Source organism: Manduca sexta, chromosome 8 (assembly GCF_014839805.1).
Source record: "Manduca sexta isolate Smith_Timp_Sample1 chromosome 8, JHU_Msex_v1.0, whole genome shotgun sequence".
Classification (NCBI taxonomy): domain Eukaryota; kingdom Metazoa; phylum Arthropoda; class Insecta; order Lepidoptera; family Sphingidae; genus Manduca; species Manduca sexta.
This window is the reverse complement of record NC_051122.1, coordinates 7,715,850-7,732,374: the sequence shown is the minus strand read 5'-3', so window position 1 is coordinate 7,732,374 and position 16,525 is coordinate 7,715,850. Positions and strand designations below refer to the sequence as shown.

Sequence of the window (16,525 nt, the reverse complement as noted above, 5' to 3'; positions counted from 1 at the left end):
GGTTTAGTCGTGTCATAAATAGTGTAAAACATGAACTCACTTATGTCCCAGCTCATGCGTGATGGTGTGCGCAAGCATGATGCCGTTGTCCTCGTTGACGGAGCAGCTGCGATCCGGCTTGCACATTCCGGCCACGTGAGCCACGCCCAGGGTGCTGGGAAATATCAAAGATTAGAGGAAACAAGTACAAGCGACATATTAAAATATACGACTAATAAACAAAATGCGCAAAAATAAAACTAAGCTTGAAACTGTAATTAAAACAAAATAAAAAGATCAGCTCATCAAATCCAATGATTTGAAAAGATCCAAACTGAACAATGAACAGCCGACTGCGATGATTAGTTTATCATTTACACAATTTGTTTCATGTCCGTATTGCTATTGTTCGCAGAACTTTTGGAACCGATTTTTTACATGAACCGCGAGTTCCTACATCCAAATAAACATTTGCGTGACCTTCGCGTTTGTTTTGCACCGTTTGTAAGTATGATTAAAGCGATGGCTATTTAATTATTGATATTTTTATATATCTATGCCAACCAAGTCTACTAGCACATGCTCCTTTCTAAACACCATTAAAATAAAATCCTGTGTCACTAAGTAGCAAGTAACCTATTTATTAATACAAAACAAGAAGAAGCACGGTAACTGGAACTGTTTGCGTTTCGATTCTCGTTTCGGCGTAGTGCCTTATTGTAAACACTGACGATGCTTACTTATACAATTGGGTGACAGTACAATGTTTTTTATTTGCGTATACTATCAACTGTCTCCGAGATGACAGCAACGAACTCTAACAAGACAGTTGGTTTAGGATTTGTTCTGGACATTATATAATATTATGTTTACAATCACAAGTTATCGTGACATATTTATATTTTTTTGTATACATATGGACACGATGTCTCGCTTTGAAAAGCCTACGCTGTTAATGCAAACTATATGCAACTTGTTTATCCTTCTGTTATGAAAAAGTTTAACTTATATAATATTTGGTGTACTGCTTCAACTACAGCGAGTTTATCGTGCAGATATGATCACGTATTTACTTTTTTAAACGTAAATAATTTTTGCAATATGCTTGAATTTGATCGATGGTATCGATATCGATATTACGACTCTAAAATAAAATTAAAATCATGTTGAACCACAAAATGAAGATTCAGCACACAATAATTATTTTCTCGTAGAATATGAATTTTTACTCCTATTTTATGTTGCACTAGGGCCTCGTAGAGCGGAGTAAGTCGCGGATAGCGTGCTAATTACAATGTGTGGGAAGTTACGTAGTGGGTGTGGCGAGCCGTAGTAATTAAAGTTTGTAGTGAGTGGCGCATACAGCCGCACGGTCGATGACTCTAATGTACCATGTCAATACTGACATGTGATGAATTTATTATTAAATGTTGCTATTATTTATATCGTAATTGAAAGATATATCAAACGTTTATATTGGGTAGAAACATTTTAGTTTACGTGGTTTTTATAGTAAAGAGTTTTATATACGATTATCAGCTTTTCATTGAATTCCCAGTGAGTAAATTTCATTGTGAATAATCAAACAACGTGACAGTGGCGAAGGGTTACACTTACCAAAAGGGAACCCGACACAACATAAAGGTACTACTAATTTGCACAAATGTGGTCTGCGAATCGTTCTAATGAAAATTAGATGTAACATAACTTGCGAAAGGGAAGCCAAAAGGAATCGGATTATATCGACCCTTCGCCAACAACGTGAATACTAACCTAGGTGTCGCTATTGAAACAAACTCTTATTAGAGAAATAATGTATTTCTCGTTATACAGTAATTGCACATTCCGACTAGAAGCTTTAATGACCGTCATATTGGCCCTTATTTATCGGCTATCAGGGTAACTGGCAGTCTTGTCCGTGATGATTGTAAGTCATTAGACGGTAGTCGGGACTCGTTTGTTATTCAGCTGATTGCACTAGACTAGATTATTGATGGTGTCGGTTAGTTCTACATGGTGCTTTTACAGAGTTCGTTTTATTGGTTTGCTGCAATGGAAGTGGAACTAATCGTATAATATAGGTTTAAGATAGCCTGAAGACTTATATTTTTCTGTAAAGTGATAATACTTTGTTTTGCAACAATTTATTAATAAAAATAAGTATTTTTAATCAAAATGTTTAATTATTAAAATGTATTATCAAATTTAAAGTTCAATTAAATTAAAAATGCATTTTAAATGATAATCACGATCTCTCAATATAATTAGGGGGAAATAAGCTCTCAAATCGTGGGCGCAGTGAATGCAACCGAGAATGCAGCTGTAAATTCAGATAGAAATTAATACTATATTGATAAAGAAGCTTAAAAAAATTAAAGATTAACATTCACATTTTATGATTTTATCATATTTTATCGAATTTTATTTCATTAAATCCTGCTTTTGGCAAAAAAGAACTATGAGCATTTTTAAGTATTTTGCCTGACCGTTTTCGCTTAGCAAGCTTAATTAAATAACACCATTAAAATAGCATTACTTGTAAAGCAGCGGACACATATGGTATCTATTTAATAAATTATATTATTATTAAGAAATAATAAAAGTATTGAGCGTAAAAACCTGCACATGCGTATGTAATCCTTGTTATTTTCGATCTGACGTTATTAAAAAAAATACAAAAATTGTCTTACGTTGCCTGTTCACATAATGTCTGGTCTGCAACTTATATATCATCAGGTCACTTCACTATGCTAGCAATTATATTTTTTTAGGAAATCTACAGGTTGCACGAAGATTCTAATGTTTATTCAACTTACTAATTTTATTTTATTTTTTCTTAACAGTCTTTTTTTATCATACCCCATTCTTTTCTATTTCAACATATAAATCTATATGAAATAAAGTATGTGTGTTAAATAAAAAATTAAAACAACAAATATAGAATAATAAAATGAAGTTAACATTTAATATTCGGTGTTTGACGGATCCGCGAATACTTAACTAATAATAATCACGCGCGCTGACTCAGGCCACGCGGAAGCCGATGAAAAGCTCTATAAATTGAATGCAATAAATTAAATTCATTTACACACCACACACATAGACGCGTAAGTATTTATTTATGAGTCAATAAACGTTATCTCGTTCTTAAGTTATTGATTTAAAATAAAAATCGTCGTATCAATATTTATGCCGGCGGCCTCGTGTTTGCAAATTGGATTTAATGTAATAGTTTGTATTTACCTGTGGTTTCGCTTTGTTTAAATTAAACGTTAAATTTGAATTTCATGCAAATATTAAAATTAATGGTGTATCTCATATAAATATTAGATACTCTAAAAAGAAAAAAAAATAGTTGATTGACATGTACAATTTTATTGAATAAAAATTCAGCATATTTAACAAATTTTTTTTTTTTTAGATTTGTATATAGACGGACATAAATTATTTTATAAGCAACACTTATTAGGTTGAAATTGATAAATCGGCTGTCATTTAATCGACGTTACAACACGTGCTAGAATGAATTGCGTTGATGTCTTTTCTATGAATTAAAGCCAATTAACGTTAACGTACTCCATAAATATGTATACACAGCTTTTATCATTCTGTTAAGGTATTTCCGGACGAAACTGGCTAAAAGGTTTATCTGACTGGCATTCATGTTTTATGTATCACTGTCTGGTGTAACGTGATCGCTCTCGAGTTCGCACGGCTGTGTTTACAATTTGCGACTAAGAATTCTCGTAGAATGGACCATACTATATATTATTTTGTTTATCGGATAAATAGCAATTTGTGGCTTAATATTTTAGGTTATATTTTAGATTAGAATAAATTTAAGTTTACATTGAATTAGTTTGAAATTTAGCAATATTAAAACTATTTTTGTTGCTACTAACGCCTCTAGTGTCTTATTTTTTTAGTTGATTTTCTCCTTGTTTGTTATTGACATCAAAACTAGCTTTCTTAAAAAGTTTATATTATACAAAAGATAGGTTAGTACTATCTATACTAAACGTTTAAAAATTCCATTGAATTATTAAAAGGACACATGACTACAATATTTGAGACCTCATTTATACTATAATAAATTGGTAATCAGCAAAATTCGAAGTATATTTTTACAATGGCTAGGATTTTTAGTTAAAACACATGTAAATAAAGTAGTGTATATATCACTATTAAATAATAAAGTAACAAGGGAATTTGTTTGTGTATTTGTTATTTGATCGCGCCGCAATAGCCGTATCGGTTTCAATTCTCACGAGGATCAGTTTTAGTTCAGATCGAGTTTGAAGGATATTTTAAATAAGTACTGTACCGATTACTCATACTACGAGTCTTTATTGATTGTAATTTTATTGTAGCACGCATTTTACATCAACTGAGTTAGATTTTTTATTACTAAAGACAAATTTGAGAGGGAGAAGTTCAGTGTTAATGAATGAATGCACAGTTTTAAAATGTTATCACTACAGTCTGAAGTACACTTATAACTTATAATATTATGATATAAAAACTAAAATGCTATACGTTAATGTAAACTCACTTGACTGACTTTACATTTAAAGCAGCCGAGTAGTTTGGACGGACCATAAAAGAATTACAAAAACCACGATTCTGAATTAATTAGCTTCATACTAAAAAGGAATATTCAATAAGTTACAAAATGGTATAACTTGCCAGTAGTTGATGATTTTTATTTTTCGTCATTCACAGTTTAACACCTGGCCTTGTTGAGAGGCCATTTTACCGACATTCATGCGTCGATGATGGGTAATTGTGTTTTAATGATGTTAAATGCACATTAATGTATTTTGGAACGAAATCCATAAATCAAACATGTATATTTTCCACACGTTTATGGTGGTCCAGAACATGATTTCATTAACCTCGACATATTGTAATACAAATTAGACACGGCTTTTGTTACTGCGGACTCAAATTATTCATAATTTGGTGTGAGTCGAGTTCAGTTTATTGTAAGGTTTTTTCATTTAATGTGCACATGAAAGAGTGTATTGTGTGAATTTACATCGTGTCAGCTGTCAAAAGTTCGTTAGTTCCGGTATAATTTTAATTAATTATTAAGAAATTGTTCTAAATAGTTACTTAATATATTATTGATTATGTACATGACAATACATGTTTGTATATTTATATAAGCGACTACTTATGTATATATTTACTTTCATGATTTATTCAGATCAATAAAACAAGTCTTGCCTCCGACAGAAAAATATTAGTCCGTAAAAGAGTGAACTTTAAAGGATCCGGCGAACACTACGCTTCAAACGGTAAGTGAAAGTCAAGCGGTAAGTTTTAGAATACTTATTGCATATTTACACACTTTAACATAACAAAGTTAAGTGATAATTGCGTGGAAATTCATTCACCGTGGTATTACTTTCCGCTTATTTGTTTAAATGTGTTACTACGAACACAATAAAGATTTCATTATCATATTGTTGCATTTAACGAAAACAGTTATTTGCACGTTTCTGTCGTAAAGTAATAAAATAATATCGTGAACTGTAAATTTAGAACTAGATTGCTACATAAGTTACAATCGAACAGAGACTTGGATAAAGAAAATCCCTTACAATACTAGCAAATCTAAAGCAATCGTAAATCACGCTCAAAACGATCCAACACTATCCTCAGTATTACACAACAAATATTGATTTAAATTATTGAGCGCAAACAATAAAGGTCATAATTTTGCAAGTTATCGTATCCAATGCATAGATGTTGCAACCCTAATCAATATTGGTTTATCTAAAGAATGCAAATAAGATTAGCGTCCATAGCGGAAGAGATAAGCGTCGGTTGGGCGGCCGGCGGTCACCCGAGACAGCGTGGCGGCGGCGCACACCGCGAATTAAAATTAACCGATATCATTATTTTTAACGGGTCCCTTTTGTCCGTCGGCGCTACCGAGAAACGCCAGTGGCATTGCACGCGATTAACGCATGTGCAGATGATTGCCAGATAAAGTACTTATCTGTGATCTCTTTATGCAGAAATGCGAACTGTACGTACCCTTAGCGGATTTAAGGAGCATATCTTCACGTTCTTGATTGACGTGAGAGCCGAGATTTGATGTTATTTGCTTGCAATGAGTGTGGGTTTTAGTTATCACTTTGCAGATTCAGTAGGATTTTTTTTAGGATTACTGAGAGTGGGCGTTTTGATATTTGCATTTACATAATATTCGAATACGGTATAATTATATTATATTCTGACCTTGATTTAAATTAATAAAATACATAAATGTTAATAATATATGCGTTCTGTGTATTCCTCATTGCTTTCAACATTTGACAAGTATTAACGAAAATTAATATGTGAAGGAAGTCGCCGACATCGCATATGGACATCGATTTGGAGATAAGATCAGACATCATTACATTGGACACCGGCTGTCGGTTTATTTAAAAGAGTTAATGTCCATAGATGTAAATATTGATGATTGTAATTTTTATAAAGTTGAACGCGTCTTTTTCGCCGGGCGCATGTTTGTGGTGCAGGAGGCAGGCGCGCCCGCGGCTCCACCATCAACACCGTTACGAACAGGCTCATTGTCTTTTGATTGCCGCCTTCCAAGAACATTCGACTACTCGTTTGTACCGTTTCCCGAACCGTGCTTCCTCATTGCATTCATTACACACTGGTTTTGGGCCCTACGTGCGGTCATACGATTTTAATAAGAGGTACAAGTTGATTCGATGTGGTTCGGCGGTGCATGCATTTTGCAGTCCACGTTACGTGTATATGTTTTTGTTGTTGTTTCGCATTACAGTGTATTTAAAGGATAATATTACTTTTAAACTGCTGGAAAACTTGTTTGCGCAAAATTATTTAGTATACATATTGTGATGAAAGACTGAGAATAAAGGCATTTCTACATTATAATAAAAAATTTGTACCTTTAAATTAACAGATATAAAGGGTGAGCAGACAATAAGAAACGTCCTAAAAAATTATATTCAAAGTTTGAATTAACTGATTGTTATTCAATGAGAAATTAATTGTTAGCAACTGAGAGGGCAATGGCTTGCGTACATCCATTAGGCTGCCATGGCACGTCATTTTTTAGCGTGAATATACTGAACATTTTTTGTTTAACGTTTCTCAGTAATTAGACAGGCCCATGCAAAATATTAAGACGTTATATTTATTTTTAAGCTCGGTGCCGCAGCTGAACTCACTGCAGTGATTGTTTAACTATCAATCAATCAACAAAACATTCGCCCCAGTTTAAACATTGCAGAGAAAAATGTTCAAATATTTCCGGTTGAACGCTATGTAATTTCTTCTAGTTGTCTATTCTAAACATTTAGTCTGATTTCTAGATTAGAGATTAATGACGAATCTTGCGTAGAGAAATATCCGTTTTAGAATATGTGTACATATCTGCAGGAAATTATGTAACAGTGAGTCTGTTCTTCGTCACAGAATTTGGGTTTGCGTCCAAACTGCCTAACATTATGTCTTGTTGAAACTGAAATATTTTGTTACTAGCCGATGATTTTCACGAAAGATTTAAAAACATAAACGATCTGCGATCACCTTATATTTGGATATATAGGAGTTTTTACTACACATTGATTTTTTATATTCAATAGAATATGATGGCAGGGTTACTACTTATAAGATTTCGTAATTTGGTAACATGTACATGAGCTTGTTATAAATTCACGAAACTGTTGGTTTTCGTCAGTTCGGCTGATAGACGCCGCGCGCTCGTGCCGCTTCGGTGCGTTTAATCTGGCTGCATTGTAAATCAACACTCTGTACAAGCGAGTCCGACACATGATTCTTTATAGTTGTGCAATAATACAAAAACTTCGCATGACCAAAAAATTGTACTTGTAATTATATAACGCTATATGGTTATAGGCTTTTGTTAAAATAATGAACTCCCAATTTGTACACACCCAACATCCTTGGCCTTAATGTCGGCGCGTTTGATGTGATCGGTGGGTCGGCACGTCGCCGTTAGCGATTTGCAAATATACGCAAAAAAGCGATAATGATGTAAACAGCAATTTGTCCACAGGCCCGGGGTTTGGGTAATGTTTTTATCATTATACGTAATTGTGAACATGATAAATTATTGTCTTCATTCCATTTTAAATAGCTTTTATTGCGGACATCGTGTTGTAACACTTATGTTGATTTAACGTATGAACGACGCGAGACGAATGCAAATACGGCCATTCATTTATACAGCACGGCATTTACACTTTATAACGATGCATTTTATACATTAAACAACGTATTGTGTTCCAAGTTAAATTATTTTTTTTTAATACGAAGGCCGAACTTGTCCATCGTGTGATTGATGGACGAGGCCCGTTTCGAATGATTTCACCAGAAAATTTGGATACATGGAGCAATGACGCAAATGGTGACACTTTATTTTTTTATCGCTGCCTTTCTGTGGAATAGGTATTCATCTATATATATATATATTCATCATCTATTCAGTTGTTGCACAGTGCAAGGTTGCCTTGAAGATAAGATTCGTACCGACATTTGACGTGTGACATTTATGTGGACAGACATCGCGGTGCCTGCGTGCCACCGCTCAACTGCGAGTGTTGAGTGTTCCGTAGATTATGGACAAAGTAAATGCTTTAAATAAATATCAGCTCCGAGACTAAACACTGTTAAGTTGTGCAAAATAATATATGCCACACGCTCACGCAACTTGCTTCCATCACACTGTAATGTTTTCAACATGATCTATTTTCGATATCTATTAGGCAAAAAGTAAACTCATTAGTCTTCGTGGTCCCATTTAGGCATAATGCTGGGTCATATTAACCAAACATATGGATCGTGTTTTATTAAATAGAAGTGTAGAAGTATGATACTTTATTTATTATTAGCTGGTTCATTGTAAATGAAAATAGACTACTTTACAAAGGTAAATAAATAGATCGGAAATAACACCCGGCAAGTTCTCGGTCAATGCTGAATTTTATCTCAAATGACGTAAATAAAAGAATTCCTATAGAAACTATTAGAGGCGCCAAAACTTATAGCCAGGTGTGCACGATCAAATGCGAAAGTGTTCTATTTGTACGTCGGTTACTCATCGCGGTTCTGTTTACTTTGCTAGCAGACGCCTCTCCTGCCATTGACCTTGTCTCGGCGCCGGTGCTCAAAAAAATTAGAAATGCTAATGCTGCTGTAGCCCGCAAAATTTGGACTTTTATTGCGCTTTATAGATAGTATATCAAGTAGTGTTTAAACATTCACTACATTTATAGGTATATAGGTATTCAGTGCGTTCTTATGAATTAACCATGGCATTAAGGATACCTAATGGCTAACATCATAACACTTAATGTGGTTTAAAAGTGATTGTAAAGATTCAAATATTCGTACCTACAAGGAGTGTCGTGCTGGCTGCAGATATCTTCCCTGGTGACCAAGATAGCCACGTCGTGATGGTGAGGGTTGGTGTCGTCGTCGGGGTTCAACTGTTGTTGCCAACGGCAGAACGAAGCGAGGGTCATGTCCGCATTTGTCGTCACATGCAATTCCTCTGCCGCGTTTATGTGTTCCACAAGAATAATTTTAACGACTACCACTTTAATATAGTTACCAATTGAAGGGTCCATGTACAACGATGATACCTGGCAAGAAATTAATAGTTATAAATAACTTACGGATGTATACATTACAAATGTTTAAATACTATAAATTTTAACATGCATAATATTTGTATTATAAATTAGGTACTGTGTTTCATTTACCATATTCATAATCGTCAGTAAGTAAGTTTCCAAACTCTCCTGATTGTGGAATTTTGACATAGATCTATCTGCTACCAATAGCACTTCGACGTGTCGCGGCTTACTAACTGATCGAGTGGAACGCCTACTGTTATCATATTCCATACGACGTGGCATATTGTGGTGGTTGTAGCGACGGTTATGCTGAAATAGAAATACGATGTAATAAAATGGAATATTTTTCAACTGCTTTATTACTTTTAAAATATGACTAAATACCTTGCCGTTTCTAGCTTTTTTAAACTCTTCCATATCGGCCGACTGTAAATTTTTTTCCTTCCACAGATAAGGTAAGGGCTGTTTTGTTGCGCAATTCTTAGTTTGTCTTTTCTTCCTTCTATTCTTTAAACGCCGCATCCTTCTTTCGAAACTCGTTTTGTTGTTGTGATTTCTTCTTCCTGGTGCAACCGATCGCGGTTCCCCTGAAATGCTTCCTTCTACGGAATTGCTTTTCGAATGGGAATGCATTCTTCTTTCTTCCATTCTCAAATTTGGGTGTTGTCTTCTGTACTCTACTGGATTACGTCGCATAGCTGCTAATTCTTTTTGTCTCTTTTCCAAATAATTTCTTCGACGTCGATCCCTATCTTCTTTACTTTCGTGACTACCTTTACCGTTTCCTTTTCGTCTCGGGTATCGGGTATTATCTTTTTCATGTAGTTTATTTTCGTTGTTATTGTGGTTTGTGTTGTCATCTACGGCTCTCTTTTCTCTATGAAAAGCTGCTACTTTGTCTACAGCTGATCTTTTGAAAATAACGTGTGGCCTTCCTTCCGAGCTATCAGCGGGCCTTTGGTTGGATGGTTCTATCCAATATTCTCCGTGTTCCGTTTGCAATAGACCCGCCTGCAAAGAGAATTTTTGTATTAGATTGTTACTTGTTTACAGAAATTGACTATTTCTTCGAGGAATTTTAATTGTTATAATATTAGCTTTGTATTAGGTTTATATTATACCATTGCAATGGCACATGAGTATTCACTACTAAACAGAAGGATTAAGGTTTTCTTCAATGACGTGGTCTTAATACGGTTTCATAGTTTAACCAAAAAAAAAACTTATGAAAAACTTTCAAGTATGTTCTCAACTTCGTTCGTATTCACTGTTAATGTTATTTTTAATGTTCTAGGTATAAAATTTTAATTAGTTTTTGATAATAAATTACGCCGACACATTCTTCTAAAAATAAAATATTTTGTAAGATAATATTATGACAGCAATATTTCAATAAGTTGACGCCAGTAATAACGTAATTATTAAATTACGAATAAAGCAATAAGAGCTGCTCGACTGTAGTCATACATCATTGGAGTTTTAATGAAATAATAAACACCTCGAAGAAAATCCAAAAAAATCTTAATGTAAACCTTGACAGCAAATTAATAATAACCTTACGGTTTACGTATACGCTGACTTTTATTTTATTGTTTATATCAAACTATGATATAATGCCGGCGCTCTCGCAATATCGCTACTTATCGTAGATTATATCCAAATCATATTCGCAGACTACGAGATTTTAGGATTAAATGATTGGTTTATTGCTCCTGATCCAAAATATTAAGAGGATTATGTCAATAATAACGTATTAGTAAATTCAAATACATTTAGTTTGAATGGCGTGCGGTCATTGAGAGTCCCAAACCAGTTTGTCGACTAGCGGGTCAACAAATCGGCGTTTGCTAGTAAAGGCTAAAGCTAGATAAATTGATTGATAACGAACCAGACGCGGCTTTGCGCGAAATTTAATGGAAACTGTTCCATCTGAACAGATATCTTGATTGAGTTACTAGTATATTGGTAACGTGATTATATAATGATTTATACTTGATAGATTGTAATAAAAAGAGGTTTTACACTGCGCCTTTAAGAGTAGAAACAATACACGGTTTATTTTATGACAATTTAGTCATAATGATAAGTGACTTTTTCCATATATATATTTTATGTACACTTAAAGTATATAGGGATTTTTAATGTACTTTGTAAGAGGTTTTTGTACATATTTGATAAATTTATTAAGTAGGTCGCTCTGTAATTTTCTTATAACAATATTAATATTAGTGTTTAGTTAATCGTATCGATAGAAAATAGGAATACCTGTCAATCTTACTTTCAATGCATAAAAACTGCAAATAATCACCCAAAATTACCGAACATAATAAAAAATGAATCTAGGCCCAAATGCACACTTCTAAATCCCCGAACAAGCGAAATGCACAGTAATCACAAATTACGACACGTGCACCTCTCCATTACAATGTAATTATGTGTCTATTGTGAATACGCGCTAATATATCTATACATCTATTACGTAGTGCAATGCAATGTTATATGTAATTACGTGGAGCGGCGTGCCAGCCTGTTTGTCGCCGGCCTTGCGATAGAAGGCCGCCCGCGAAAGTGCACTGCGCAATACCAACTCATTATGTTGATTAATGATCATTTTTATTTGATAGCTTGACGGTAATTTTAGATTTAATTTGTTAATTCACTTTCATTGTACGTGTATCTAGTTTAGTATTTATGTATAAGCCTTTAAAATGTACTAAAAATTGAAATTAAATACATATTGAATTCCATTTCGTTTCCTTTTAATTATACGAGTATTTAGTTTGGTATTTATGTATAATAAATAAACCTTTAAAATATTGTAAGAGATTTAAATTAAATATATATTGTATTTAAAAATTTAAACGGTTAGGTATGTGATAGTGATATCCGTTATTTAAAAAATCCATAAATGAGCTTCTTATTTTAAAGATTAATTTCATAATTCATATTCTAAGTAATTACATGATGAGTGTAAAAAATTAAAGATTAATTTAATGCATTATCTCGGCTTGGTTATAATCTCACACATGACAAGAAATGACAAATAAATTGCTGCCAGTATCGACTGATATCACAAAAAATATTCACTATTATTTATTGATTTGTATCTATGATCAGTATGGACTATTAAACATTTTGTAATTATCGTTATTCTATATTACCTTAGTAATATTTTTTATTATAAGAAGGAAACCATTAGCAAGTTAATTTGTCTGTCACAACACTTAAGCTTATATCTCAAATGTGCAATTTATGAGTATTCGTGAGAGAGACCCCTCGTATTACGGAATCATATTTTTATAATAATTATTAAAAACTGTTATTCCTTGATGTCATTCCGTTCTTATCCATTTCTTAAATGTATTCCACGGCTTCAATCCATTGATATAAAATGTTTTTAGGTAGTCAAGCTAGTATTTAGGTACCAACAGCGCGAAGGTCGGCTATCTTCATTTAAAAGTCGCCAACGCACCCACGACTTTTCTGGCACTGTGGGTGTTCATGGGCGGCGGTTATCATTTACCATCGGATGACCCACTTGATCGTTTACTGTCCTATTGTATTAATATTTGACATACTATTCTCATAAAGAGTATTCTGTAAAATGATATCGTAAATCACAAGTACTTGCACAAGTATGTTGAACATTCCAAGCTAACAATGACTGGAACGTTTACTACTAATGCACCATAAAGTAAACACACACACACATAGAATGGTATCAAAACATTTCACGGATCTATTTCTACTTTATGCGAGCGATACTTAAGGCATTAGTAGAAAGTGAACGTTGAGATGCGGATGCGAGCACTCGAGATGTCCAGCTGGCTGAGTGCGCGGTTATCAAGCCTTTGAAGCCTTTGCATAATATAAAGTTCTTACAGTTTACGATAAACAACGCTTCCGTATGATATTGCGGTTAGAAACTACAAACTAATGCGTTCTGCTATTCACGAACATCTATTGGATATGTATACTATATATAGTATACGATGTCACTTAGAAATAACCTTTAATAAATAATACTAGAGTAGGTGTCGCCTTAAAAACAGTAAAAACCTATTTTTAATTAATATATTCAAAATAATGTATTTTGTGTATACGGCTTTACTCTTTTCGTCTACAACATTTTATTACATACCAGTTTTACATCCTGATCGCAGTGCATAATAATTTTCAACAAAAGACATTTATGTAACTCTATAATATTTTATATCGACAGCTATTTAGAGGCGGATTTACCGTTATTATAATTTTTATTTTTATAATTCCAGTTTCTGCGTAAATAATATTACTAATTTGTGTCTGTTTATTGTGGAATGAACTTAACAATTTTGAACGGACTAGAGATATCTTCAAAGTTTAAACTTCAAAGGGTAGGTTATACCAGAAAACAAAAGTGTTTTTCTGGGTTACAACTTTTTACCCACGTTGCCGACTAAAAGTATTTGCAAGATCATCTAATTTCTTATTACACTGGATTTTTCAAGACAGCAAGTATGAAAAACTGTTATGTTTTAAGAAAAATAAGAAATAAAAACTAGCAACAAAGTTATGATACCGATATCACACATCACTTTTTTCAATATTCTTCTTGATAAAACTTGTTCGCTGCTTTTGTTTTCGTATTATTTAAGCGATTAACATCTATTTATATTGTATTGATCTAGAATCTCGCGCCGAATTACATTTATATAAAAACGAAAATTTATATTCAGTACTGCATATTATGGAGGCCATGATAAAAAAAATACATTACATATTTATCACAGAGATCGCATTGACAAATCGTTCCGACAAATATCGGTGTGTATGTGACCTAACGTTACTAGTTAATAACAAGATTGCGTGAAACTCAAGTATGGATTATATGAGTGAGCACAAGCTGGTTCAGATAAGACACCGCTAAACTGATGTAAATCAAGCACTCATTCTACCTAATAAAGTGGGCCATGTTTGACTATATATTATAATTAATCACAAATAACAAACATTTTCCTACTTTCGAGTCTAAAAGTCATATATTATTCGTAAAGTTGATAACTTTTTATGCAAATATAATTTATGCTACTATTAAATCGAAGTGGATGTCAATGCCCCTTATAGCGAATATGTTATTACTTATTTATCGTCTTATTGTTTTACTGGTAGAGCATAGGCGCTGTGAACTATGAGATTTGCTATTTCCAGAGGGTCAGACAATTATAAATTATATAAGTCTTGCAACACAAAGCCCGTGATCTGCTCAGGATGGCAACGTGCATATGCTCCATTCCTCAATATGATTAAGTTATAAGTATATATGGGAATAAAAGTAGTAGTAGTAGTAGTTCATAGTAGATTTATGAATAAAATAAAGCTTTAATAAAAGACCTAGCATTATTGCAATTTCATAATTTAATGGCCGTTGGAGTTCTCGGTGTATATAAGGTTTTTCTGTAACAAAAGAATGAAAAGTGAAAAACTTTATACCAATAAATTGTATTTAACGAATATTTCCGTTTAAACGCTTAATATGTTCTACTGTTATGAAACCGCTATATATTCGATTCTATTCGCCATATATACCGCTGGTCGATTAATTAGTTAATAATACAATAATTGTAACAAAATGTCTAGCCTTCAATTATATATGTTGTCTGTTCCTCAATGTCACATTGAATATTTTTATCAATGTAACACGTTACATATAGTTAAGATAACGCTTGGTAACGTGCAGAAATATCTAAATCTGTTAATAAACATCGTGACCGTATATTACTACCACACTGTTTACCATCACAAGTTCGTCATTCATTTATGATTCATTCTAAACCTTACTCAACTTGTTAAATATATACGATAGCAATATAAAGTTTAATAAAGAGACATTTTCTCGAAATATATAAAATGTAAATTTTATCGTTCAATGCGTTAATTTATTAAGACACTAGATGACCCGGTGAACTTCGTATCACCTACATACATTTATTATTATTATTCATCGTGGAACGCAATTTTACCATACCAATACGTATGTTATCATTATCTGTCTCCCGTTAGTCAACAGTACGGCTTGCACGTGAAGAAGCTCGTCGCACATTTGATAAACTTCGACGATCTAAGTCATCTTCTCCGTGGCATTTTGCGACAATAACATTAAATAAAGTTCTCACGCACTGACAAATTGATGATAGATTTTAATAATAGTCTTGAAATTTATTTATTTATTTTCTATTTTTAAGAACCCACTGACACTTTTACACTTTATTTATTTCTGAAATGTTTTGTATTTGAACAAAATAAACCAAAGAAATCGGACCTCATAGTACAACTATGAAACAGACAAATTTCTGAACGCACCTATATATATGTGACAGCCAGGCCAATTCTTTATTTCTAAAAAGACAAAAGACATCGAATGTTTCATGGCTAGGAACATTTTGTATTGAAAACTTATATTGTCGTTTTTAGTATTTTCCGTTATTTATTATTTATGTTCGTCACCGTTTAATCCATCCCTGGACTTCCACAATTAATTCAAAACCAAAATTAGCCAAATCGGTTCAGCCGTTCTCGAGTTTTAGGGAGACTAACGAACAGCAATTGATTTTTATATATATAGATAAGATAATTGTAATGGTGGATCAATGATTGTGGATTGTAATGATGGAAATTGGTGGATCTATTTTTTTCACATCAGATTAGATTTGTATTCTAAAAAAATATTTCTTAAGATAGTGCAATATACATAATATCATCAAAATATACATAAAAGTAGAATACTGCAATTTACCTACTTGTCAGTTTGCCTAATCCGCTATAGAAACAGTTTTAAAAATAGATATCTAGATTTGAATAATATTCATGTAGGTATAAGAAACTATTTGAATATAATGAACAACATCCGCTGTTCAGGT

General features: G+C 33.1%; 1 protein-coding gene across 2 annotated transcripts in view; it reads right to left on the bottom strand.

Annotated features, from left to right (window-relative positions):
* Positions 1 to 16,525, bottom strand: part of LOC115440083 (A disintegrin and metalloproteinase with thrombospondin motifs 12) — a 79,090-nt gene that overhangs the window by 14,118 nt on the left and 48,447 nt on the right. For both annotated transcript variants that reach the window (XM_030164240.2, XM_030164241.2), the window contains exons 5-8: positions 10,011 to 10,637; positions 9,753 to 9,935; positions 9,382 to 9,632; positions 41 to 154 (exon numbers count right to left, since the gene is read on the bottom strand). In XM_030164240.2, the coding sequence (XP_030020100.2) occupies positions 41 to 154; positions 9,382 to 9,632; positions 9,753 to 9,935; positions 10,011 to 10,637 (1,175 nt within the window). The remainder of the gene's footprint in view (positions 1 to 40; positions 155 to 9,381; positions 9,633 to 9,752; positions 9,936 to 10,010; positions 10,638 to 16,525) is intronic.